This window comes from Panthera onca, chromosome F1, assembly GCF_046562875.1.
Source record: "Panthera onca isolate mPanOnc1 chromosome F1, mPanOnc1 haplotype 2, whole genome shotgun sequence".
Classification (NCBI taxonomy): domain Eukaryota; kingdom Metazoa; phylum Chordata; class Mammalia; order Carnivora; family Felidae; genus Panthera; species Panthera onca.
Window position 1 is genome coordinate 66,598,909 of NC_138355.1, and position 24,039 is coordinate 66,622,947.

General features: G+C 47.3%; 1 protein-coding gene across 2 annotated transcripts in view; it reads left to right on the forward strand.

Annotated features, from left to right (window-relative positions):
• The first annotated feature begins 563 nt into the window (after window positions 1–563).
• Window positions 564–24,039, forward strand: part of CD244 (CD244 molecule) — a 30,461-nt gene continuing 6,985 nt past the window's right edge. The window contains exons 1-5 of one of the 2 annotated variants that reach the window (XM_060644522.3): window positions 568–1,002; window positions 19,078–19,410; window positions 19,500–19,769; window positions 21,745–21,852; window positions 22,293–22,360. In XM_060644522.3, coding sequence (XP_060500505.1) covers window positions 945–1,002; window positions 19,078–19,410; window positions 19,500–19,769; window positions 21,745–21,852; window positions 22,293–22,360 — 837 coding nt within the window. In that variant the 5' untranslated portion in view covers window positions 568–944. Of the gene's footprint in view, window positions 1,003–19,077; window positions 19,411–19,499; window positions 19,770–21,744; window positions 21,853–22,292; window positions 22,361–24,039 lie in introns of both variants that reach the window. The other variant, XM_060644523.3, reaches the window with a different exon arrangement.

Here is a 24,039-nt window from a genome sequence, read left to right on the forward strand (position 1 = left end):
TGAAAGTATTTGCTGCGAAGGGGAAATCAGAAGAAAGAAAAAGGCAGAGGGCCCCTGGGGGAAGGCCTCAAAGCAAATGCTTTCTGGGGAAGGTGGGACCACCCCCTGTGCCCCTCCATGGGGGCATAAGAAGGATCAAAGCTGCCTGGCCTTCCCGGAGGGTGGAATTGAAGTGTGGGCCGGGAGGCACAGCAAAGGCAGGTCTGTGTCCTGTCTGGGTGACAGAAGGCAAGAGAGGCAGAGAGGACGCCACGGGAAAGCAGAAAAAGAGGAAAGGAGGGGATATAGAGGCACAGATAGGAAACAAGCAAAAGCAAGTCTAGGTAAGGACGTTGCAGTTGGCTTGTGCTTAGACCTGGGTATCAACTTGCAGAGCTTACCCAGCTCTTCGACCTCCCTGGGGTCCCCTGCTCCTTTCCTGCCACATTTCACCCCCTTAGGCAGGGCTCCACTCCTCAGCCCACGCGCCCCCAGCCCTCCCACCTTCACAGTGCCTGTTGGAATGGGGGCAGTGTGGGATAATGGCTCTTGGGTCCCCATGCAGCCTTCTGCACGCTGCCAGGAGGTGGGAGAGAACCGGAACACGTCCTGGGAGTCTGCTCTTTGAACAAGGAAGCCTTGCTGGGGCAGAGCGATGGACAGGATTTGGAAGCTGGTTTTGTGAGTCACTGTGAACTCTCAACACCCGCCCACTTGAGGCCAACTTTGAAAGCTCAGCTTGTATGAACTGTCGGACCAGGTCCAGGTACTGGGACTTTCTCAGTGGCCTTGTTAGCTCTCAGCCGCCGAGAACAGCCTTGAGTTGAGGAAATTGTGGCCGGACAAACAGCAAGGCAGTTCTGCTCCCCTGTCAGTCACTCTGCTGCTGGCTGGCTGCAGCTGAGCCCGTGCCCAGCAGCGTGTCTGGCGGGAGAGGAGCCGGCTGACCCGTCTGTCCTCTGGGGATGTGGGGGCTGGCTCTCGTCCTCACGCTTTTGTTCCTCAAGGGGCTTCAGGGCCAAGGTAAGGAGGCCCAGCCTGGCGTGAGTGGGGGAGAGGCTGGACTTGGGACCGGGGCCCGCAGGGGGAGTGGAACCCTGAGCCTCTGGATCGTGCCCACTTACGTGGTCACCTGCAAGTGTGAGTCTGGGTGGCTCCTGACAGCTCCGGGCCGGCTGGTTAGGACGGAACGGGTTGGCCCTGGTGTGGGAGGCCCCTGAGAAGCCTGTCTGTCTGGCCATGCCTTCGGCAATCCAGGCAGCCCGGGGCAAGGAGATTCCTTTCCACTGGCTTCCATTGACTTTTCTGTGTAGTGGGGAGAAAGCGTCCTCTTTGCTGGCTGAGAGAAGGACAAAGGAAATCTGCTCTAATTTGGTATGATTACCAACAGAGAGAAGTGACCCCTGGGCTTGGGTTTCTCTAAGGAAGTTGGGTGGTTCTGGAAAGCGGAGACTGATAGATTGCTCCCCAAGGCAGGGAAACAGCACAGAGGGAAAGGGAGCGGCCAACAGCCACTTTGCATGAATGGCCTGGTCCCTTAGGCTTTGGCAGCCTCCAGCAGCCCAGAGGCTATAGGGACCTGAGCATTATTATTATTTATTTATTTATTAAAAATGTTTTTAATGTTTATTTATTTTTGAGAGAGAGAGAGAGAGAGAGACAGAGTGTGAGTAGGGGAGGGGCAGAGAGGGAGACACAGAATCTGAAGCAGGCTCCAGGCTCTGAGCTGTCAGCACAGAGCCCGATGTGGGGCTCGAACCTACGAACTGTGAGATCATGACCTGAGCCGAAGTCCTTCACTTAACCGACTGAGCCCCTCAGGCGCTCCTAGGGACCTGAGAATTATTCGGGAAATGTTGGCTTGGGTCAGGCGGTTGGGAAGGGGGGGAAGAAGGAGATGGTATCCGGAAACTTCCAGAGCTGAGGGCTGCCCCCCCCCCCCCCCCCCGACTTCTCCGACGTGGAGTCCAGGGTGCTCTGAGATGGGAGCCTGCATTCTAGATCAGTGGCTCTTCAAGGGACATCATGGCTGAGAAAGTAAGAGGAGGGCCCCCTCTGGGTGCAAAGGGCAGAGCGTGGGGCATTGGACGGTGTTTGTGCAGGGCCTGTTAGAAGCCCGTTCAAGACCCATGTCAGGCACTCCTGCGTCCTTAAAGATACAGTCTATGTTCCAGAGGACTGGGGGGTGGGGGCTGTAAATATAAATACAAATGCCTTTGTATTTACAAATCTATAACAAATACAGGCAGAGCAGGGCAGAGGGTGCTGGGAACAGGTTGCAGAAGGGAGCTTTGGAGCCTGGGTTCCCGTGTGTGCACTTGTGGGACCCAGTGACCCAGGACCCTCGGCAGGAGAGGGGGGTTGGAACCCTGTCTTAGGAGCCTTGGAAGCAGCTGGGAAAGCCGAGACAGGACTGACGGGATTTGGTGCCTGGCTTTGGGGATGGGAGTGCCAGAAGTGGAGGCGGTCTGAGATGGTGAGCCTGTGTGACCGGAGAAAGGGGTGGCCCCGTGCCCACACCTGGGGCCGTGGCACCGTCTCTGGGCACGGCTGAGCCCACCTACTGCTGGGAGAGCAGGAGCCGGGCTCTGGGGCCCATGGACTTTGGTCTCAAGGAACTTTTTTTTCTTCTTGCTGTGCCCTGCGTCTGTGGGGCTGGCCTGGTGTAAGCTGATTAAAGCTGTCCTGTTTATTTGCTGTAGTTTTTAACCCCTTACAAAGTTTACAATAATAAGCTCAGAGTTCCAGAGAAGTTGCAAGCATAGGACAAAGGATTCTGGTGTTTCTTTCACCGAGACTCACCAGTTGTTAACATTTTATCACATCTGCTTTATTTCTTTCTCTCTCTCTCTCTATATATACATATATGTGCATATAAATGTATAATAATAATAATTTAATATACAATATATATAAAATATATATAATATATAATATAAATTTTATATATATTATATATTGTATATAACATATTTAATATAATAATAATAATTTTTGCTGAGCCATTTGAGACTGAGTTGTAGACATTGTGCCCTGTCACTCCCAAATTTTGTAGCGTGTATCTTCTAAGAACAAGGGCGTTCTTATATTATGTCAGCACAGTTATCAAACTTAGTAAATTTAACATAGATACCATCAAAGACACAGTCCATATTTACATATTACCAGCTGTCTCCAAAACGTGCTTAATGGCATTCCTTCTTCCCGGGTGCGGAATCCCATCAAGATCGTATATTACATTCAGTTATGTATTTTTTTGTTATGTCTTTTGTTTTTTTATTAAAAAAATTTTTTTTTAAGTAGGCTTCCGCACCCACAACTTACAACACCGAGATCAAGAGTCAAATGCTCTACCGATTGAACCAGCCAGGTGTTCCTTCTTTTGTTACGTCTTTTTTGGGGGGGGGAGCAGAGGGAGAGGGAGAGAGAGAATCCTAAGCAGGCTCCAAGCTGAGCGTGAGCCCTGATAAAGAGCTCGATCCCACCACCCCAGGATTATGACCTGAGCTGAAATCAACAGTTGGACACTTAACTGACTGAGCCACCCAGGTGCCCCTGTTATGTCTTTTAATCTACAACTGTTCCCTAGCCTTTTTTCTTCTTTCATGACTTTGACATTTTTGGAGTACCAGACATTGTTTTGGTGAAAGGCTCCTGAATCTGAGTTTGTCTGAGGCTCCTTTGTGTGATCCAGGCTATGCATTTTGGGCAGGAATACCACACCAGTGATGCTCTATTTCAGAGCATCCCATCAGGACATATGATGGCAGTGAAACCCTTGAAAAAAAAACTACAAAACTTGGCTTACTGAAGAATTTGATATGCATAATATATATGTAAGAAGTTTCTATCGTTCTCGAGCTTTGCAAAGCTTTTTCCAATGGCTTCTCCAGGCTCAGTCAAAGCCACACATGTCACAGTGGCCTATGAGATCTGGCCTCCCTGACCCCCGACCCCTTCCTCTCTCCCATAGCACTGCATTCAGCCTCCCCGACTGCTACGATACATGCACGAAACGCGTGCCATGGCTCTGCACTCTGTTTTCTCTCCTGGGATGCCGCTTCCCTGCTGGCCGCCTGGCCTGCTCCCGCAGCCCCTCAGGATTCTGCTCAAATACCACTGTCTCAGTGATGGCCTCCCACTAAGAGTGCCAACCTGCCACCCTGCAACGCCTTACCTCCCTCTCCGCTTATTTTTCTCCACAGTTCTCATCTCCCTTGTGTGGGCTCTACTGTTTGCTTCTTTATTTTCCGTCTCCCAGGCGCCTGTTTACCTCGCTGGAACGTAAGATCCTCGAGGCCAGGGCTTTCCTCTGTTTTGTTCATGGCTGTATCCTCAGCCTCTAGAACAGGATCTGGCACAATTAGAGTCTCAGTGTATCCTTATTGGTTGAATAGATGGGTGACTACTGTAAAGAATCCGTAGAATAAAGTGAGAGTTTATTTGTCTACCGGAGAGTTTCACTGGGAAAAGCTGTTCTAGATTTTAGGCTACAGACTACGCCGTGGCGTTGAGGACGTTAACTAACTTCTTGTTTCTCAGTTTTTCATCCACAAGGTGAGGTCAACAGCGGTGGCTGCTCTATTGCGATGTGTGAGCGTTAGGGAAGGTATGTCACGTGCTTAGAAAGGTGTTCTTGTACCGAGCCCCCCAAAACGATCCCTTGTGTTACTCAGTTCTTGGGAGGCAGGGACTATGTTTCGCTTACTTTGGTGATCAGACTCAAGAAGAGACACTAATTTGCTGGCTAATTCATTGAGTCAAAAGTGAATTAGAGAATTCTGCATGAGATGATAAGTTTTAACGAGGGACCCTTTTCTGAGGGTTTTTTCACCGTCATAACCAGGATCTTTGGGAGAATGCAACATTTTTTTAAGTTTATTTATTCATTTTTGAGAGAGAGAGATAGAGGCGGGGGTGGGGGGGGGGTGCGGAGAGAGAGTCCTAAGCAGCTTCCACACTGTCAGAGCAGAGCCTGACGCAGGGCTCCACCCTATGAACCGCGAGATCATGAGCTGACCCGAGATCAAGAGTCAGATGCTCAGCTGACAAAACCACCCAGGTGCCCCAGAGAAGGCAGCATTTTTAACACACAAGAACACGCATTCAAGACATTCAGTGCTATTATTATGTTGTATTGTAAAACATTCTAATTGTTTCCACACTCTTGATTCCTGCTCCTTCCCTGATGTGCCCGAGCGCCTCTGGGCCAGGCCCTGGGCTTAGGTGTTGAGGATTCAATGGTGAATCGTTACATGGGCGCTTTGTTCACGGAGCTGACATCTGTCACGGGACTCGGTCTATAATCACAGCCGTGAACTGAGCGAACCCCAAAGGACATGCATGCTAGACTGTGAATGCCCAGGGGCCGTGGACAAAGCAAAAGGGCGGGGCAGCATTTCATGGATTCTAGACTCTAAGGCTTGCTTGCTGGCTGCTCTTACAGATTGTGTTGAATTTTCACTTCTTAGGAAGGAGCCTCTGATTCCGACCCCTCTGGCTGGGATCCAGGCAAGTTCTAAGATGGCTGCCGTTCCTTTTATTTCTCTCTTCCTCATTGCACCTCCCGTGAGGCAAAGTGAACGGTGAAGTCATCGGGCAGAGGGGGTGGACTGGGACTCAGAGAGCTCGGGGCTGCAGCACCATCCTGGAGGGAACTGGTTCCAAAGACATCACTCTAGGGATAGCCGGGCCATTGTCTTCGTAAACAGACATTTTTATTAAAGTGTGACACACGTACAGAACAGCGTGCAAAATGAGAAACGTACATCTCAGTGTGTTACTGTGAAATGAACACGCTTGCGTATCTACCACACATTCTCTCCACTTGTTAGCTCTTCTCTCTTTCACAAATACAACCATTAGTGGCTCCTGGGTGGCTCAGTCGGTGAAGCGTCCGATTTCGGCTCAGGTCATGCTCTCGTGGTCCGTGGGTTCGAGCTCCGCGTCTGGCTCTCTGCTGACAGCTCGGAGCCTGGAACCTGCTTCGGATTCTGTGTCTCCCTCTCTGTCTGCCCCTCCCTTGCTCGTGCTCTGTCTCTCTCAAAACAAATAAATAAACTAGCAAAACAAAACAAAACAAAACAAAACAAAACACCAAATACAACTATTATTCTGACTTCTGACATTATAGGTCGGTTTGATCTTTATATAGACAGAATCATGTGCTATGTGCCCTATGTGTGGCTTTTTTTGCTCAACATCTGATGAGATTTATCTGTGTTATTACTTGTAGCTGGTATGATATGACTCTACAGCATTTCAGTGTATGACTATATGTATGAGCTTATTCGTCCATTATGCTACTGATGAATCTTTGGTTTGTTTTTGGGGTCCTTCCCCTATTATAATAATGCTGCTGGGAGCCTATTGTACATGCTTTTTGTTTACATGCATCTGTTGAGTATATGTGTAGACTCGTGGGGGTATGTGTGTACTCTTACAGCAGATGCTGGCAAACCATTGGCCAAAATGGTTGAACCGAGCAGTATATGAGAGTCCCATGATGCTTCAGGGCTGCTGGCTTTTGTTTTGAGGCCCTACAAATGGGAAGTGAAGGCTCGAGGGTGTGGAGCCTGGAAGGCGAAGGTCACAGCCCAGGGAACCACCTCTCTGTGGAAATCCCTATAGTAGAGTCCTTTCTGGCAGTTAGCCAAGATGCATTCTTGAATTTAATTGATTAAATAAATAACTTCACTAAGGCTTTACTGTGTTCCAAGAACTTCGAGAGATTCTGTGGGTGAAGCACAGATGGAACCTGTCGATAGTATCCTTCAGAATCTTTCAGACGGAGGAAAACAGGCTTGCGCAGCAGCGATGATAAGGGAAGACAGAAAACGCTCAGTGTCACTGATGGGCAAGATTCGTTTAGAGCACAGCGGGAGCTCTAAATGGAGATTGCTTCTGGGGGGAGAGGGGAGCCTGGGGGTGGCCTTAAAGGATGAAGAATTGCTTAGGAGTTGGGGATAAGGTAGAAAGATAAAGTGAGCAGAGGGACAGCTGAACGGATGTAGGGAAAACACAGGGTTTGAACGGGAAACAAAAAGCAAGTGCACCTGTTACCTTGGAGAAAGATAGCAGAAATGAGCTGATCCAGTTAACTGATACAAGGAGTCGGGGAGCAGGGCATGGGCTGAGTAAGGTCGACAGAGGTTAGGGGGTTGCCTTGTCTGAGCAGAGGAGTCGGTATAGCCAGCGAAGCCCCCAAGGGTGGGGCTGAGTCAAAAGGAAGACAGGAGGGAGTGTGGGACGTGGGCCCTGGAGGGTGTTTTATCTACTTTATGATTTTGCTTTGACTGGAGCCGGCCCTGCCCCAGCACTTTTGGGATCTCGCTGAGCTCTCTTCACTAAGTCCCCAGCGGCTGCCCTCTGCGTCGCCTTCACCCCGAGCCTGGTGGCACAACCCTGAGCTGAGAAAACCTCAACATCCTTTTGTTGGCTGGTGGAAGCAAACTGCTCCGAGCCTCTCCCCCGCCTGCCTCCTGGGCTCTCAGGCCGCACCCCTCCTCCACCAGCAGGTCCAAGGCAGAGGGAGCCGACCACAGACGCTGCACGGCTTTAGAGGCTGCAGCTTCGGCACCCGGGCTCCGGGCTGAGCGACTCCCTGGAGTCCTTGACCGCCCTCCGTGCGGGCCCATTTCGTCCCGAGTTGGCGGTGGGGATCAACCTGTCCTCTGCCCTCCCTCTGCAGAACTACCGTTTTACTCCATTCGCTCTTAACCACCGGAAGAGGGGCCCCAGAGCTGCTAAGCAGTAGCAACAGCAGTGGTGGTGGCTCCGGGGGCCTCCCCTGACCACCGGAATTTGCTGTGGCTTCTCCCCTCTGAACAAGCCAGCCCTCCCTGTCAGACCTTCTCCATCTCTCACTCAGCAGGGCTGACCTTGTGCGAAGGTTCTGTTTTCACACTGGCATCTCTTGGGTCTCCATTTGGCGTATAAGCCCCCCCGGACAGGGACTGAGTCACAGCACCCAGTATACAGTACCTTGCTTGCTCACTTTTCCACTGTACCTTCCCCACGACACCCCGCCTGCATCCCCTTCCAGCCCCGGCCGGTTCCGACCTCCTGCCTCCCCCGCAACACCAGGCTGGTGAGGGCTGCAGAGGGTAATTCAGCACCAAAGAGCAACCACCGATTCGGAGCCTCCAACCTCAGCGGAGCAACACGTGTGTTGGAAATCCTTGTTTCTGGCCCTCAGCTCCTCCTGTTCCCCAGAAAGCTGATTCCAGACCTTCCGCATCTCGTCCAGGGTCTGTGCCACTGACACAGGCTTCATTCATGGGCCTACCCCCTCCTTCTGCGAGGAAGCAGATGCCAGGGAGGGATTCCAGCAACCCACCGCCATTCCCCAGTGTCAGAGACGCCGGTGAGGGGTTCCCCAATGTCAAGCACCTCGTTTACCCCCACGAGCAACCCCATCCACCTCTGCCTTTCCGTGGCCGGTGCTTTTCCGCGTGCTCTGGGCATCACCACTTCATCCACGAGCCCGTCCAAGACCCGCTTGACCCCTGATGACATCTCTGACCTTCAACTGCTCCGTTTCTGCTGGCTTTCCACTCCCAGTTCATTCCCCTCACATTTCAAAAAAACTGTGTTGGAACACCACCCAGTTTCCCCCTCTTGTCTTCCTTTCCCGTGTGTCTCTGTCCCTACTCACACAGAACGCTTTGCTTCTGACACTCCCAGTCACCACCTGCGTGGGAGTTTTCCCAACCCATTCTCTGTGACTCCAGCTTGGTGTCCGTCTTCTAATTCAACTCAATTCTGATGCTGTCTGCCCAGAGATAGCGTCAGATCCCACAGGCTAAGGGCTCAGTCCCACAAGACTACGCGTCAGTCACAAACCCAGGTTGTCACCTGTGCTTCCGAACAACTGGTTAGAGACCAAAGGTTCCAAGGACCACCCCCCTCTTCTGGTTCGATTAATTTGCTGAAGCAGGGAAACACTTATGTTTAGCAGTTTTTTAAGGGAGATGACGAAGGATACCGATGAGCAGCCAGATGAAGAGACACATAAGGCAAAGTCTAGCGTGGGGGGTCCCGAGTGTGGGACCTTCGGTCTCCATGGAGTTGGGGGGTGTGTCATCCTCCCGGTGTGGACGTGTTCACCTACCTGGAAATTTCCCAAACCTGTGCTATTGGGATTTTTTTTTTTTAAACAAGGATTTTTAAACAAGTGTATTTATTTATTTTGAGAGAGAAAGAGAGAGAGAGAGAGTGCACAGGTGTGTGAGAATAGGGGAGGGGCAGAGACAGAATCCCAAGCAAGCTTTGCACTGTCAGTGCAGAGCCCTATGTGGGGCTCAAACTCACGAACCGTGAGATCATAGCCTGAGCCAAAGTCGAGAGTCGGATGCTTAACCGTCTGAGCCACCCAGGCGCCCCTGTGCTACTGGGATTTTATGGAGGCTTTCTCACACAGACGTGATCAGTTATTAACTCTGCTTCCAGTCCTGTCTGCCCTCTGGGGGGTAGGGGGTGGGGCTAGTTTGAATTAACACCAACTCAGCTTTCAGAGAATACAAACCCTCCTGTACAGCTCTCTCTTCCCCACTTCATGTTGTCACAAGTCGCGTCTTTATACGTTGTGAGCCTATTAACATAGATTTATAATTGTTGTTTTGAGTATTTTTTTTTTTTTTCACATCAGATAGGAAAAGAAGAGTTACAAACCCAGAATGCAATGATACTGGCTGTTATCGTTATCTACGTAATTCCCTTTAGCGCCGTTCTATATTTCTTCACGTGGCTTTGAGTTACTGCCTCGCATCTTTGTCCCTTCAAGCATGCCTTGCAGGACAGATCTGTTGGCAACGGTTCCCAGCTTTTGTTTGGGAACTTCTTCCTTGGTCCTTCATTTTTCATGCAAGATAATTTTGTTGGATGTACAATGCTTGGTTGGCAGCTTTGTTCTTTTAGCACTTTATATATGTCATCTTACCACCTTCTAGCCTCATGGTTTCTGCAGAGAAGTTGGTTGTTAATCTCACTGGGGATCTCTTGTGTGTGACAAGTTGTTTCTCTCTTGTCGCTTTCAAGATTCTGTCTTTGGCTTTCGACAATTTTGATCTATTTAGTTTGCTAGTTTTTGCTTAGGATTTTTGCACCCATGTTTCTGAGTGAAAGAGCCTTGAATTTTCTTCTCTTGTGATATTCTTGAAGATTTTGGTGTCAACCTGATAAGTATGTTAACCTAATAAAACAAATTTGGAAATATTATCTCCCATCTCTGAAAGCATCTGTGTAAGATTGGAGTTCTTTCTTTTAAAATATTTCTTCGAGTTAACTAGGGATGCTAACTAGGTCTGGAGTTTACTTTGTGAGGTTTTTCAGTATAGATTCAGTGTACTTAATAAATTTTTCTATTTAATCTCAATTATAAAAAATTATTGATGGAAAGCAGTTTACAATTCTTAAGATCTTTTTTTAAAATATACATTTTAATTAATTAATTAATTAATTAATTAATTTGGAGAGACAGAGAGCACAAGAAGGGGAGCGGCAGAGAGAGATGGAGAGAGAAAATCCCAAGGAGACTGTGCTGTCAGCGTGGAGCTCAATGCGGGGCTCGAACTAATGCAACTGTTGAGATCATTACCTGAGCCAAAATCAAGAGTCAGTCGCTTAACTGACTGAGCCACCCAGGCACCCCTACAACTCTTAAGGTCTTAATATCTGTAGGAACTGTGGTGATGACTTAAACCCTGATGTTGCTTATTTGTACCTTTCCACATTTCTTTTGATCAATCTATCTATGCATTAACCATATTTTGATTTTTTTATAAAATAAAAAAAGGCTGTTGATCCTCTGTTGTGTAATTATTTTCCATCTCCTCTTTCTCTGCATCCTTTCTCTTTTTTTGAACTTAATTTGTTGTTCCTTTTGTGGGTTCTTGAGATTGATGCTTAAATAATTGATTTTCAACCTTGTTATTTTTATAATATATGTATTTATATGTTTTTTTATAATATATGTATAATATATATAATTTCCCCTTTAATCATGGCTTTAGATGCATCTCATGAGGTTTTATTTATTTATTTATTTTTTCGGTGCAAAATTACGGTTTTATTAAAGCACAGGGACAGGACCTGTGGACAGAAAGAGCTGCCCCATGAATTTTGATATATAGTATTTTCACTATTAATTAGTTCAAAATATTTCCTAATTTCCATTGTGATTTCTTATCTCTCTTTTGAGTTTAGTCAAACAAATAGAAATTTTTTATAAGGTATCTTTCCTTATGTTGATTTCTAGTTTTAAAATCGTTTTATGGCTCTACCTATGGTTCAAATTTTGTAAAAGTTTATGTACTCTCTCTCTCTCTCTCTTTTTTTTTTTTTTTTTTTTTTGTAGGATTTTATTTTTAAGTAATCTTTACACCCACCGTAGGGCTGGTGCTTACAACTCCAAGATCAAGAGTTGCATGCCCCACTGACTGAACCAGCTAGACTCCCCAAAATGTTGATATACTTTTGAAAAGAATGTAAATTTTGACATTAATGGGTGAAGTATCCTAAATAGGTTATCTAGGTCAAATTTGTTAATTAGTTTTGTTTTTCAAATCTATATCCTTACTGATTATTATTATTATTTTTGGTCGGCTTTTTCCATCTGTTACTGGGGGTATTACTGGTAGCTCCTGCTATGACTGTGGCTTTTTTCCATTTTTCCTTTTACTTCTGTAAATTTTAAGGCTGAAACAATTTTAAATTGTTCAAACAAATTTACTGTACATATTCCTGGTGTATTGGACTTTGTGTTTTTATTAAGCATTCTTATTTGTCTTTTTTAATTTTTTAATGACTTAATTATCTGTTTTAAAATTAAAAAAATTTTTTTTTAATGTTTATTCATCTTTGAGAGACAGAGAGAGAGACAGAGCATGAACAGGGAAGGGGCAGAGAGAGAGGGAGACACAGAATCTGAAACAGGCTCCAGGCTCTGAGCTGTCAGCACAGAGCCTGACGCGGGGCTCGAACTCACGGACTGCGAGATCGTGACCTGAGTTGAAGTCGGATGCTCAACCGACTGAGCCACCCAGGTGCCCCTGTTTTTAAATTTTTTAATTAAAAATTTGTTATTATTAAAGTATAGTTGACATATGGGGCGCCTGGGTGGCTCAGTTGATTAAGCGTCCGACTTCGGCTCAAGGCATGATCTCGAGGTTCGTGAGTTCGAGCCCTGGTCAGGTTCTGTGCTGACAGCTCAGAGCCTGGAGCTTGCTTTGGATTCTGTGTCTTCTGGTCTCTCTGCCCCTTTCCTGGTTGCACTCTGTCACTCTGTCTCAAAAATAAATATTAAAGTATAGTTGACATGCAGTGTGATATTAGTTTTAGGTGTACAACATAGTGATCCCTCTTGATCTTTAATAATGCATTTTCCCTTAAAGTTCAAAGTAGACTTTAAGTGTCAGAGTAGGCTAATCTTAATATAGCTATACCAGCCTTCTTATGGTTAGTGTTTGTATGAAACATATTTTTCATTTTCTTAAAGTTTATTTATTTATTTTTTAATAATCTTTACACCCAGTGTGGGGCTCAAACTTATGACCCTGAGATCAAGAGTCGCATGCTTTTCTGACTGAGCCGGCCAGGCACCCCTGGAACATACTTTTCATTAAAAAAAAATTTTTTTTAAGTATATTTGTTTATTTTTGAGAAAGAGCAAGTGGGGGAGGGCAGAGAGAGAAGGAGAGAGAATCCCAAGGAGGCTCCACACTGTCAGCGTGGAGACTGATGTGGGGCTCAAACCCATGAACCATGAGATCATGACCTGAGCAAAAACCAAGGGTTGGATGCCTAACTCTCCATGCTACCCATGTGCCCCATGTATTTTTCATTTGTAAGAAATGTTGAAATGGTGGGGCGCCTGGGTGGCTCAGTCAGTTGAGCGTCCGACTTCGGCTCAGGTCATGATCTCACAGCTTGTGGGTTCGAGCCCCACGTGGGGCTCTGTGCTGACAGCTCAGAGCCTGGAGCCTGCTTCGGATTCTGTGTCTCCCTCTCTGTCTGCCCTAACCCACTCACATTCTATCTCTCTCAAAAATAAATAAACATTAAAAATTTTATTTTATTTTATTTTATTATTATTATTTTTTTTAACATTTTTTATTTATTTTTGGGACAGAGAGAGACAGAGCATGAACGGGGGAGGGGCAGAGAGAGAGGGAGACACAGAATCGGAAACAGGCTCCAGGCTCCGAGCCATCAGCCCAGAGCCTGACGCGGGGCTCGAACCCACGGACCGCGAGATCGTGACCTGGCTGAAGTCGGACGCTTAACCGACTGCGCCACCCAGGCGCCCCAAACATTAAAAATTTAAAAAAAAATGTTGAAATGGTGCTTGTAAGAAGCATGTAGTTGGGTTTATTTTTTAATACTGTCTGATCATCTTTGCCTTTTATCTGAGTATTAAGTCTGTTTATATTTAATGTAATTACTTAGTGTTTTGGATTTAAAGCCACCATATTGCCGTTTACCTTCCCCGGGTCCACCTATTCTATACTCCTTTTTTTTATTCTTTATTTTCTCCTTTTGGATTGATTACATTTATTTCTTCATTCTTTCTTCACACTGTGTATTAACTTCATAATTACATATCATCTTACTCTTCATTTAGGTATTAGCCTACAGATTAGAGGATGCCTTATTGGCTTATCAAAGTTAATATAAAGTAATAGTTTTTTGTCACTTCTGGACAAGGCACTTTAATTTTCTTTGTCCTATTTTCAAATTAAGTGTTATTATTGTTTGTATGTTAATGCTCTCAATATTTTAACTCTGCAAGACCTCATTGTTATGTGTTTACACAGTCAGCATTCATTTATGTGTAACTATGTATTTATGGTTTCTGTTGCTCTTCATTTATTTATTCTTATCTTTGAGTTTCCATCTTGGGTCATTTTCTGTATCTGAAGGGTATCCTTTGGCATTTTCTTTAATACAGATCCGCTTGTGACAACTTGTCAGTTTTTGTTTTTCTGAAAATGCCTTTATTTCATCTTCATCTTTGAAGCATTTTTTTTCACTGGTATAAAATTCTAGGTAGGTAGTTATGTTCCATCAGCACTTTGAAAATATCATTTCATTATCTTCTGGTTTTTATCTTTTATGTTTAAATGTCAGCGGTAAATTGTTTCTTTTGTGAACACGATTTAGTTTTTTTCCCCTTTGGCTATTTTAAGATTTTTCTCTTTGTTTTTGGTTCGCATAATATTTAAAAGTGTGCTTAGGGTTTTTTTGTTTTGTTTTAATGCTGCTTGGGATTTGTAGCACATTTTTTTTTTTAACAAGTTAAACATGGGGCTTGAACTCATGACTCTGAAACCAAGGCCTGAGCTGAGATCAAGCATCAGATGCTCAACCAGCTGAGCCACCCAGGTGCTCCTGGTATTTGTAGTACATTCTATAAATCTGTCTTAGAGAATTTTTTTTTTGTGCTCTGGCTTATTACCAGTTTCCTCATTTTATTTATATTTATTTATTTTTATTATTTAGTTTTTTTATTATTGAACTACAGTTGATATACAATGTTATATTAGTTTTAGGTATGCAAAGTAGTGATTTGACAATTCTATACATTACACAGTGCTGACCATGATAAGTATAGTTGCTGTTGGTCAAATGCAAGGTCACTACAATATTATTATTATTATTATTATTATTATTATTATTATTTAAATTTATTTTGAGAGAGAGAGAGAGAGAGAGAGAGAGGGAGACAGTGAATGGGGGAGGGGCAGAGAGAGAGGGGGAGAGAGAGAGAATCCCAGGCAGGCTCTGCACTATCAGTGTGAAGCCTGATACGGGACTCAAACTCACAAACAGTGAGATCATGACCTGAGCCGAAACCAAGAGTCGGATGCTCAACGGACCGAGCCACCCAGGCACCCTGGTCACTACAATATTATTGACTATATTCTCTATGTTGTACTTTTCATCTCATCTTTCATCTCTCTGACTTATTTTATAACTGGAAGTTTTATCTCTTAATGCTCTTGACCTATTTTTGTCCATCCTCCCATCTCCCCTCCTTCTGGCAGCCATCAGTTTGTTCTCTATATTTATGAGTCTGCTTCTTACAAATCTGTTTGATGGCTGTCGGTTTTAGAAAATTCTCATCCATTATTTCTTTTGAATTTATCTCCCTGTCCTCTCCTGGCTCTCCAATTACGCTTCGGTTAGATTTTTTCACCGTATCTCAGACGTTTCTTACACTTTTTCTTGTATATTTCCATCCTTTTCTTTTTTTTTTTTAAGTTTATTTATTTTGAGAAAGAGAGAAAGTGCATGCGTGCAAGTGGCAGAGGGGCAGAGACAGAGGGAGAGAGAGAGTCCCAAGAAGGCCCTGCTCAGCGTAGAGCCCCATGTGGGGCTCAATCTCACGACCACAAGATCACAACCTGAGCTGACATCAGGAGTTGGATGCTTAACCCACTGAGCCACCCAGGCACCCCCAGTTTTGAAATATATGTTTTTTATTAAGTAAACTCCACACCCGACATGGGGCTTGAACTCACGACCCTGAGATCAAGAGTCACGTGCCCTACTGACTGAGCCAGCCAGGTGCCCCACTTTTGTTTTTCTGTAATTCAATCTGGATATTTTGTTCTGCCTTATCTTCCAGTTTTCTGATTCTCTTTTCAGTGGCATAAATGGCTTTTATATCTTTCCAATGAGTTCAGTTCCAATTTTTCAGTTATTTTGTATTTCATTTTTACAATTTTCCTTTGGTTCTTAAAAAAATCCAGTTTATCTGATAACTGTTGCTGCATAATGAACGACCCCAAAACTTAGTAGTTGAGAACAACAGTGAATGTGCTAGCTTGCGATTTTGGCTGGGCTCACTGGACCATTCTTTTGGTTTCTGCTTGCGTCACTCGTGCATATATGGTCAGCTGTCAGGTTGGCTGGAGATGGCAGATCTAGGGTGGCCTCACTTGTGGTTGTTTACCTTCGCTCTGTGTGATCTCTTATCTTCCAGCAGGCTATCTCAGACTTCTTAACATGTCAGCTAGACAAGGTTCCTAGAGAACAAGTAGAAATGGGCAATGCCTCTTCAGACATAGGCTTAGAATCGGCACAACCTCATTCTTGCTGCAACGTATTGCAAAGGCCAGCCCAGTTACAGGAGATAGGGAAACGAACCCCATCTTTTGATGAGGGGAGGAGCTACAAAGTCACATTGCAAGGGGCATGGCCAGATTTGCATTCTATGACACTGATTTTCTGCTGAAATTTTCAAACTTTAAATTTTAATTCCTTGAAACATTAAATACAATTACCTTAAAGTTTACGACCGATACTTCTGTTATCTGGATGCCCCTTGAGGCTGTTTCTATTGCCTATATTTCCTTTTGGGTTTTGGACATGTTTCCTCTTCTTATGCTGGCTTGTTTTTTTATTTCATTTTGGACACTATGCATTAGAAATAACTTAATGCCCGTGTCGATGTTATTTTCCTCCAGGAATAACTTACATTTGCCTCTAGTAGACAGCCAGGTCAGAAATACTGGAAATTCTAGATCACTTTAATCCAGTTCAGAGTTGAGATCATTCAAAACTAGGCTTCAGTTCCTGTGAGATCTTGTCTACTTCTTGTTCACTCTTACTCTCAGAGGGTAGCTCTTCGTGGTACTACCACCAAATCTGATGGATTTTAGGTACACCCACTTCTTAACACGAGGTCCCTGAACCCCATGTTCTTTTAGTTCCTTGAGTTTATTGCAAGGCTCCAGGAATAGAAGTAAAAAATGCTGGTCTTACCTCTCTGAGTTGCCTTCTTCCAGATCTTGGCTCCATAATATTTCCCTGTTTTATTAGCTCCCTGATGCCTTTAGCAACATGCTTTTATATTTTGCTCGTTTTTTTTTTTCCTAGTTTTTCTTTGTGGGAGGGTTGGTTAGCAGGTATTAATGTGGTCTTCCATTATTAGAATTAGAAGTCTTTAGGGGCACCCAGGTGGCTCAGTCGGTTGAGCGTCTGACTTGGGCTCAGGTCATGGTCTCACGGTTTGTGCGTTCGAGCCCCGTGTCAGGCTCTGAGCTGTCAGCACAGCATGTTGGAGTCTGCTTCGAGTTCTGTGTCTCCCTCTCTCTCTCTGCCTCTCACCCCCTCATCCTGTCTCTCTCTCAAAAATGAATAAACATTAAAAAATAAAAAAAGAATTCTTTAGATGATTTTCTTAACTCTTCAGTGCATGCTGTGAAATAAAAGTATGTTCTGCTCTCAGATCACAAACCCTCTGGAGTCAGGAAGCGTGTCTTAAACACAAAGAGGCCCCACCTCTTCAGGGCCCTGGTCACACGGGGGATTGTAACCAGTGGGGATTGTTCTCAGGATCTCTGTGCAATATTTGATAGGTTGGCCTGTTCTCACACATAGGACCATAGGAGACAAAGGCACAATGTCTGTTTCAAGTTTGGCAATGGGCTGAGCCAGTTCAAATCATGAGACTATGCATCGGAATCCCATGTGTTTTCTTTGTTTTTGTGTTTTTTTAAAGATTCTTTTTTTAAAAAAAGTAGTATCTACACCCACCATGGGGCTCAAACTTACAACCCTGAGATCACGAGTCGCATGCTCTACTGACCGAGCCAACCAGGTGCCCTGGAACCCTATGTGTTTTATTCTTAGGAGTGTCAAGATCAAAGAAACAGAGTCTATCAACCAAATAGTAATTAAACTTTCTTTGATTATTTACTCCGGCTCCTGAGGAAATGCCAAGGTGAAGGTGTGGTTGGGAGTGAGGGCATTTATAATGCATGTAAGACATCTAAAAATCTGCTTCTCCCTTGCTTTCCCCTCAACGTCCTCTATGTTAACAGATTTGTTTGTATAACAATCCCCATCTCTTATTCTCTCTTCCAAATTCTTTCTGACCCTCTCTGGCAGACCTTTTTATTTCCTGCATCCACGGGGCCATGCCACATAGCTCCCCTGCCAAAAATGGCCACTGGAACTTCTGTTTTTCTTCAGTGACAGCACTAGGCTTTCCTAGGTCAGGCAACAGCAAGCAGCTCTGTGACACCCCTGTTAATTAGCATACATCTCGATCCCCGTGGAGGACAAGTGCTGGGATATACCAAGGCAGGGTGCTTTTATTTGTCTCTAATTCTTCTTTTTTTCTTAAAAAAAATTTTTTTAATGTTTATTTATTTTGGGGAGACAGAGAGACAGAGTAGGAGAGGGGCAGAGAGAGAGACACACACACACAGAATCTGAAGCAGGCTCCAGGCTCCGAGCCGTCAGCACAGAGCCCGATGTGGGGCTTGAACCCAGGAAGCGTGGGATCACGACCCGGGCCGGAGTCGGACGCTCAACCAACTGAGCCACCCAGGCGCCCCTTTCTCTAATTATTCTTTAGGGATCAATCCCCATGGAGACTTCCTAGGGACTAGAAACTTGGCAAACATTAATAAGTAATGACCGCAGTTTGCTGTGCTACGTGCTACAAGAGAGGGTTATGAAACTCGCTCTGTGGGAGGACAGCGGAGCGAGCTATGGATTCAGCTCGGAAGGCCAGGCTTACTGGGTGTGGCCCTTCAGAATTTCCAGCAGTCACCGCTGGCCAGTAGTGGCTGCCTCAGCACCGCGGGGAGGGAGTCACGTCGGATATGGTGTTTGTAACATTGTGGTTAAGAGCCCATCCTGTAAAAGCAAATTGAGTGCATTTCAAGCTCATTGTTCTTACTGTGTAGCTTGGGCTAGTTACTTTTAAGTTCTTTCTAACTCAGTTTTTTTTTTTTTTTCACCTGTAAAATGGGGATAAAACTCTCATAAGGTCACTGTTAAAACATGTAGTTAAATATAGTTAAAACACATGAAGTGTTTAAAATCTGCTGCCCACAGTAAGAAGGCGAGAGAGTTTAGCTATTATTACTGGCCGGTGGGCTCCTTTAGACAAGGGGCACAGAGCTTGGGGAGAGGGGAGGCAGGAAAGGGAAGTACACCTCTAGGCTCTCTTGGCCTCTGGTCTCCTCATAGGTGTCCCCATCTTCTTGCCACAAGGGAAGTCGCATCCGATTGCCCACAATGTTCAGGGCTGATGCCCTTCCTACCTCCTCCAGCCTGAGTTGTCTTCTCTGGAATCCCTAGATTCTGCTAAACGTGTGGTTGGACTCTCAGGAACATGTCTCCGGTTATGGCCTCCCAAGACACTGGCAAAGAACGTAGAATCTGTTCAGTGGAAGAGGCCGGGGCCCTCACCTTCAGAATCTTCTGTGATACTGACATGGAAGTGTGAGTCTGATCATTGCAGAGATAAAAATTGGACTTTGAATCATCTCAACAAAAGATTCGGTTTTATAACCCAGAACTTAAGTCTCACCATCGAAGCGGCTCAGCAGCAGGACAGCGGCTTCTACATCTTTGAGGCGACTGATGAGCGTGGAAAAGTTACGAACTACACGTTCCAGGTTTCTGTATTTGGTGAGTCCCTAGAACAGCGCCGCCTGCCCCGCGGACTCCTGTAGGAGTTTTATTTCCAGTGCCTTTCTGATCAGAATCTCTGCTTCCAGATCACGTAGGGGAGCCCCACGTACTACAGGACTTGAAGGTCCTGGAGGGAGGGAGGTGCCAAGTGACTCTGTCCTGCTCGGTCCCCAGCGGTGATAATGTGAGCTATGATTGGTATAGAGGGAGCGTGCTGATCGAGACGGGAAGGAATCACAGCACACTGGAGGACCAGATCGATGCCAACAGCTCGCACACGTATACCTGCAATGTTAGCAACTCGGTCAGCTGGACAAAGCGCACCTTCATCCCACACTGTCCGGGTGGCTCCCAGCGTAAGTGGAGCACTGTGGGCTCTCAGAGGGGCTGGAAGTGTCGGACCCCACAACCAGGCTCACGCCCGAGATACCTGGGCATGAGATCCCCCGGCTGCCTTGCAGCATCTCCTTGGGGCAGTCCTCGCCTCTGGGCACGCAGTTCCCATAAACCAGGCCTATCTTAGTCTGGGATGAGTTTCGTCCCCGTCAAGCATCTCCCAGAAGATTCGAGTTTTTCCTTCATTTTAGGGAATGCTGGTCTGTTTGATGAGTCACAGCCCTGCTGTGGCTGCTGATTATCCCTTCCTGGGAGAGACGGCCGGGGAACCTGTTTCCTCCTCCCAAGTGAGAACTCCCCCAGGCCATGTAGTTCCCCAAGAGGTAACAGCAGTGTCCTGGGGCTGTGTCCTGGAACATCAGGACGGTCACAGGGGTCCCTGGAAGAGTTCTTGGTTTATTGCTTACGCACATCCTAAGAGTTACCCTGAGTTAAGTTTGCACCGATTTTTATCAGATAAATAAAGACTTAGTGCGCCATCAGCACGGGCACTGCAGGTAAAAACCTACCTGCTGTCTCTGTCCTTAAAGAGCTTACAGCCCAGCAGGGGCCACAAGACTAGGCATTCCTGGGCAAAAAAGAAACGAGCAAGCCGAAGTGATTTGGAGTGACAGGGACACTGGCTTTTGGGTCATGTCAGCTACGGTTTCATGATTCACTAGCTCTGTGATCTCAGGCAGTTTCCCCAACCTCTCTGAGCCTCAGTTTTTCTGCCGGGTAATATGGGGATGATAACAGGTACCTGGCAGGACTGCTGGTAAGATTAGATGAGGTAACGCTTGTGAAGAGCACGTAATTCCTTTCCCTTCTCCCCTTGCGGGCGGGCTGATACAGCAGGCTGCATGTGTGACACCGACGTTAAATGTGGAAGTTCAAATGAGGAAGAGCAGCGGAGGCAGGAGGGGCAGGAAGGGGAAATGGGAGAATTTCGCGGCACATAGTGGGGTGCAATACGTTCTGTTCAGTTAACAAAAGAATGGACAGATGTAACATATGCCGTGCACATATCAGATCATGTGGTCAACCCCCTTCTGTAGATGACATTATCTCCTTTTTAAAAAAGCGTTTGTTTATTTTTGAGAGAGGGAGAGAATGTCAGCAGGGGAGGGGCAGAGAGAGAGAGAGAGAGAGAGAGAGGGAGACACAGAATCCAAAGCAGGCTCCAGGCTCTGAGTTGTCAGCACAGAGCCCGATGGTGGGGCTCGAACCCACGAACCGCAAGATCATGACCTGAGCCGAAGTCAGACGCTTAACTGACTGAGCCACCCAGGCGCCCTGCCCCTCTCCTTTCTTTAAAAAAAAAAAAAAGTTTATTTATTTATCTTGAGAAAGGAAGCAAGAGCACAAGTGGGGGAGAGGCGGAGAGAGAGGAGAGAGAGAGAGGAGAGAGAGGAGAGAGGAGAGAGAGAGAGAGAGAGAGAGAGAGGGAGAGGGAGAGAGGGAGGGAGAGAGGGAATCCCAAGCAGTGTCTGCACCAGAAGTAAGGAGCCCAATGCGGGGCTTGATCCCACGAACCGTGAGGTCATGACCTGAGCTGAAATCGAGTCAGATGCTTAACTGACTGAGCCCCAGGTGCCCCAACATTGTCTCCTTTTGTAAGTGAGAAAATGGAGGCTCAGCAAAGTTAAGGGAGTTGCCCAAAGGCACGGAGCCAGGCCTGTGAGACAGTAGTATCCACACTCTTAGCATCACTCGGGGGAGGTCACGCTCTTAGCATCACTCGGGGAGGTCACGTCTTAGCATCACTCGGGGGAGGTCACGCTCTTAGCATCACTCGGGGGAGGTCGCCCCACCCCACTGCACAGAGAGCCAGCCTCGCTGAAGAGCTCAGCGGGGCCTGAGAGAGGAGTGTGGGTCTGAGGCAAGTCGTGTGTCAGACGGGAAGGGAGGAGAGAGAAGGCTGAGTGCTCAGGCCTCACGCGTCCATGTCCCCAGAGGACAAGTCTCTGCACTTGTTGCTGATCATCGTGGTCCTTCTAATCACGCTGCTCCTGGGCACCCTCACCGGCTTCTGTGTGCGGAGGAGGAAGATGAAGCAGTCACGTAAGTGGAGGGTCCCCAGGACGTGCTGTTGCCCGACCTGCCATCCCCCAACGCACCCGCCTGGGAGCACAGCACCTGCTTCTCTTCTAGAGCGTTGGGACGTGTGTGCGTGCACGTGCGTGCGTGTGTGTGTCTGGGGGGCCTTTCTCCCAGCTCACGCCTTCCGGGGTTCCTCGAGGTGCATACAGCCCAACGTGCAGATTCACCTGCCGGTGGCCGGCTTGCTGGGGTGCGGCCCGGGGCCTGACGGGGTAGGTGTGTCGGGTGGTTGCTGGTCCCGTGCTGGCCTTCTGGGGAGAGCACCCGTCTGCCTCCTTTCTAGAACCTTTCTCGAGGTCTTGGCCACCTGGGCTGGAGGTGGGACCGTGCGACGCGGAAGCTTGGACAGGACACCCTCGGGAGGTCTCTGCATCTCTGTCTCTGCTGCTTTTCTCTCACAGAGGACGGCACAGAGGAGTTTCTGACGGTTTATGAAGATGTCAACAATGTGCAAATCAAGAGGAATCAGGTACGGTACCCTAGGGCCCGGGGTCTCTCTTCACTAGCCTGGGAGATGCTTCTCGGGAGGATGGCCATCAGGAGCAGGGACACTAGTGTCTTTTCCAAGTGACCCGTGGCCTTTCCGTCTGTCTTCCCCACCAGCCTGCTAGCTCTGGCTGTGGAGGAAAAGCAGAAAACAAGAGAAAACCTGCTGAGAAGGACGGAGCCCGACAAATCCCCAGCAGATGGCAGAGCACTGCTCTTGCCTGGCCAAATGGTGCCCCGGCGTCCTCCTTTCTGCCCAGCCTCTCCAGCTGGGCTAAGCCCTGGGAAGAATCCAGCTGTCTCGTATTTTGCGCCTGGCCACAAATTCTCGTGCCTTGCAAGTCCAAGTTTGCTTTTCTGGGTCCCTGGGCTGTCGCCCAGGCTGCGGAGGATGCCAGGCCGACCAGCCAAAGTGTAAGAGCGTTGTAGCTGGCCCCGTGGTCTGCGTTCATGGCATTCTGGGAAGAGGCCTGAGTCCGGCTGAGGTGCTAGAGAAGGGAGCTAGGTTAGCACGAAGCCGCGAAGCCGGCGTGGCCTCCTTGGGAACCTCTCCAGCCAGCCACGGCAGGCAGGGGCCAACTCCGCCTGGTCCCCGGGGGCTGTAGCGAAGAAGGGAACTGCAGAACGGTGCAGGGTGCCCCCCACCGCTCTGCCCCTGGCCAGGGCAGGAAGTGGTGACAGACCTGGGGGAAAGGCAGTGCCTAACCGAACTGCCCAGTGGGCAGGGTGGGCCGGGGGGAGGAAGGCCCTCTTCCTATCCCCATTCCTGGAGCTCAGCCTGAGAGGGCAAGGCAGGAAGTCACAGGGGCTGGGCTCCTCTGTGTGAGGCCTTGTAGAACAGAGAAGCCACTTCCCTCAGGTCTGGGCTCGGGGGGAACCACGAATCGGGGCAGCTACCCCCGCCCCCGTTTCCTTGCTCAGCAGTGGAATAACGGGGTAAGAAACACAAAGGGGTCTTTTTTCCCCCCATCACTACCATTTGCTGGGACAAATTCCTGAGGGCAAGTGTATCTAACTGCAGTCACTGAAGCCCATGCTCATGACAAATTGCCTCTCCTTTCAGTTAGGTCTTTGAAGGAGAACAGAGGAAATCTATTAAAAAAAATTTTTTTTTTTTTTTTTTTTTTTAAATAGGCACACTTTTTTATTTTTTATTTTTTTAACGTTTATTTATTTTTGAGACAGAGAGAGACAGAGCATGAACGGGGGAGGGTCAGAGAGAGAGGGAGACACAGAATCGTTAGCAGGCTCCAGGCTCTGAGCCATCGGCCCAGAGCCTGATGCGGGGCTTGAACTCACGGACCGCGAGATCGTGACCTGAGCCGAAGTCGGCCGCTTAACCGACTGAGCCACCCAGGCGCCCCCAAAAAAATTTTTTTTTTAATGTTTTATTTATTTTTGACAGACAGAGATAGAGCGTGAGCAGGGGAGGGTCAGAGAGAGAGGGAGACACAGAATCCAAAGCAGGTTCCAGGCTCCGAGCTGTCAGCACAGAGCCCGACGCGGGGCTCGAACTCACAGACCCGCAAGATCATGACCTGAGCCGAACTCGAACTCGGCCGCTTAACCAACTGAGCCACCCAGGCACCCCCAGAGGAAATCTATTTAGAGTATAAGAAACCTCGTGGGGGACTCAGGCTTGTTTCTCTGCTTCTGACTCAG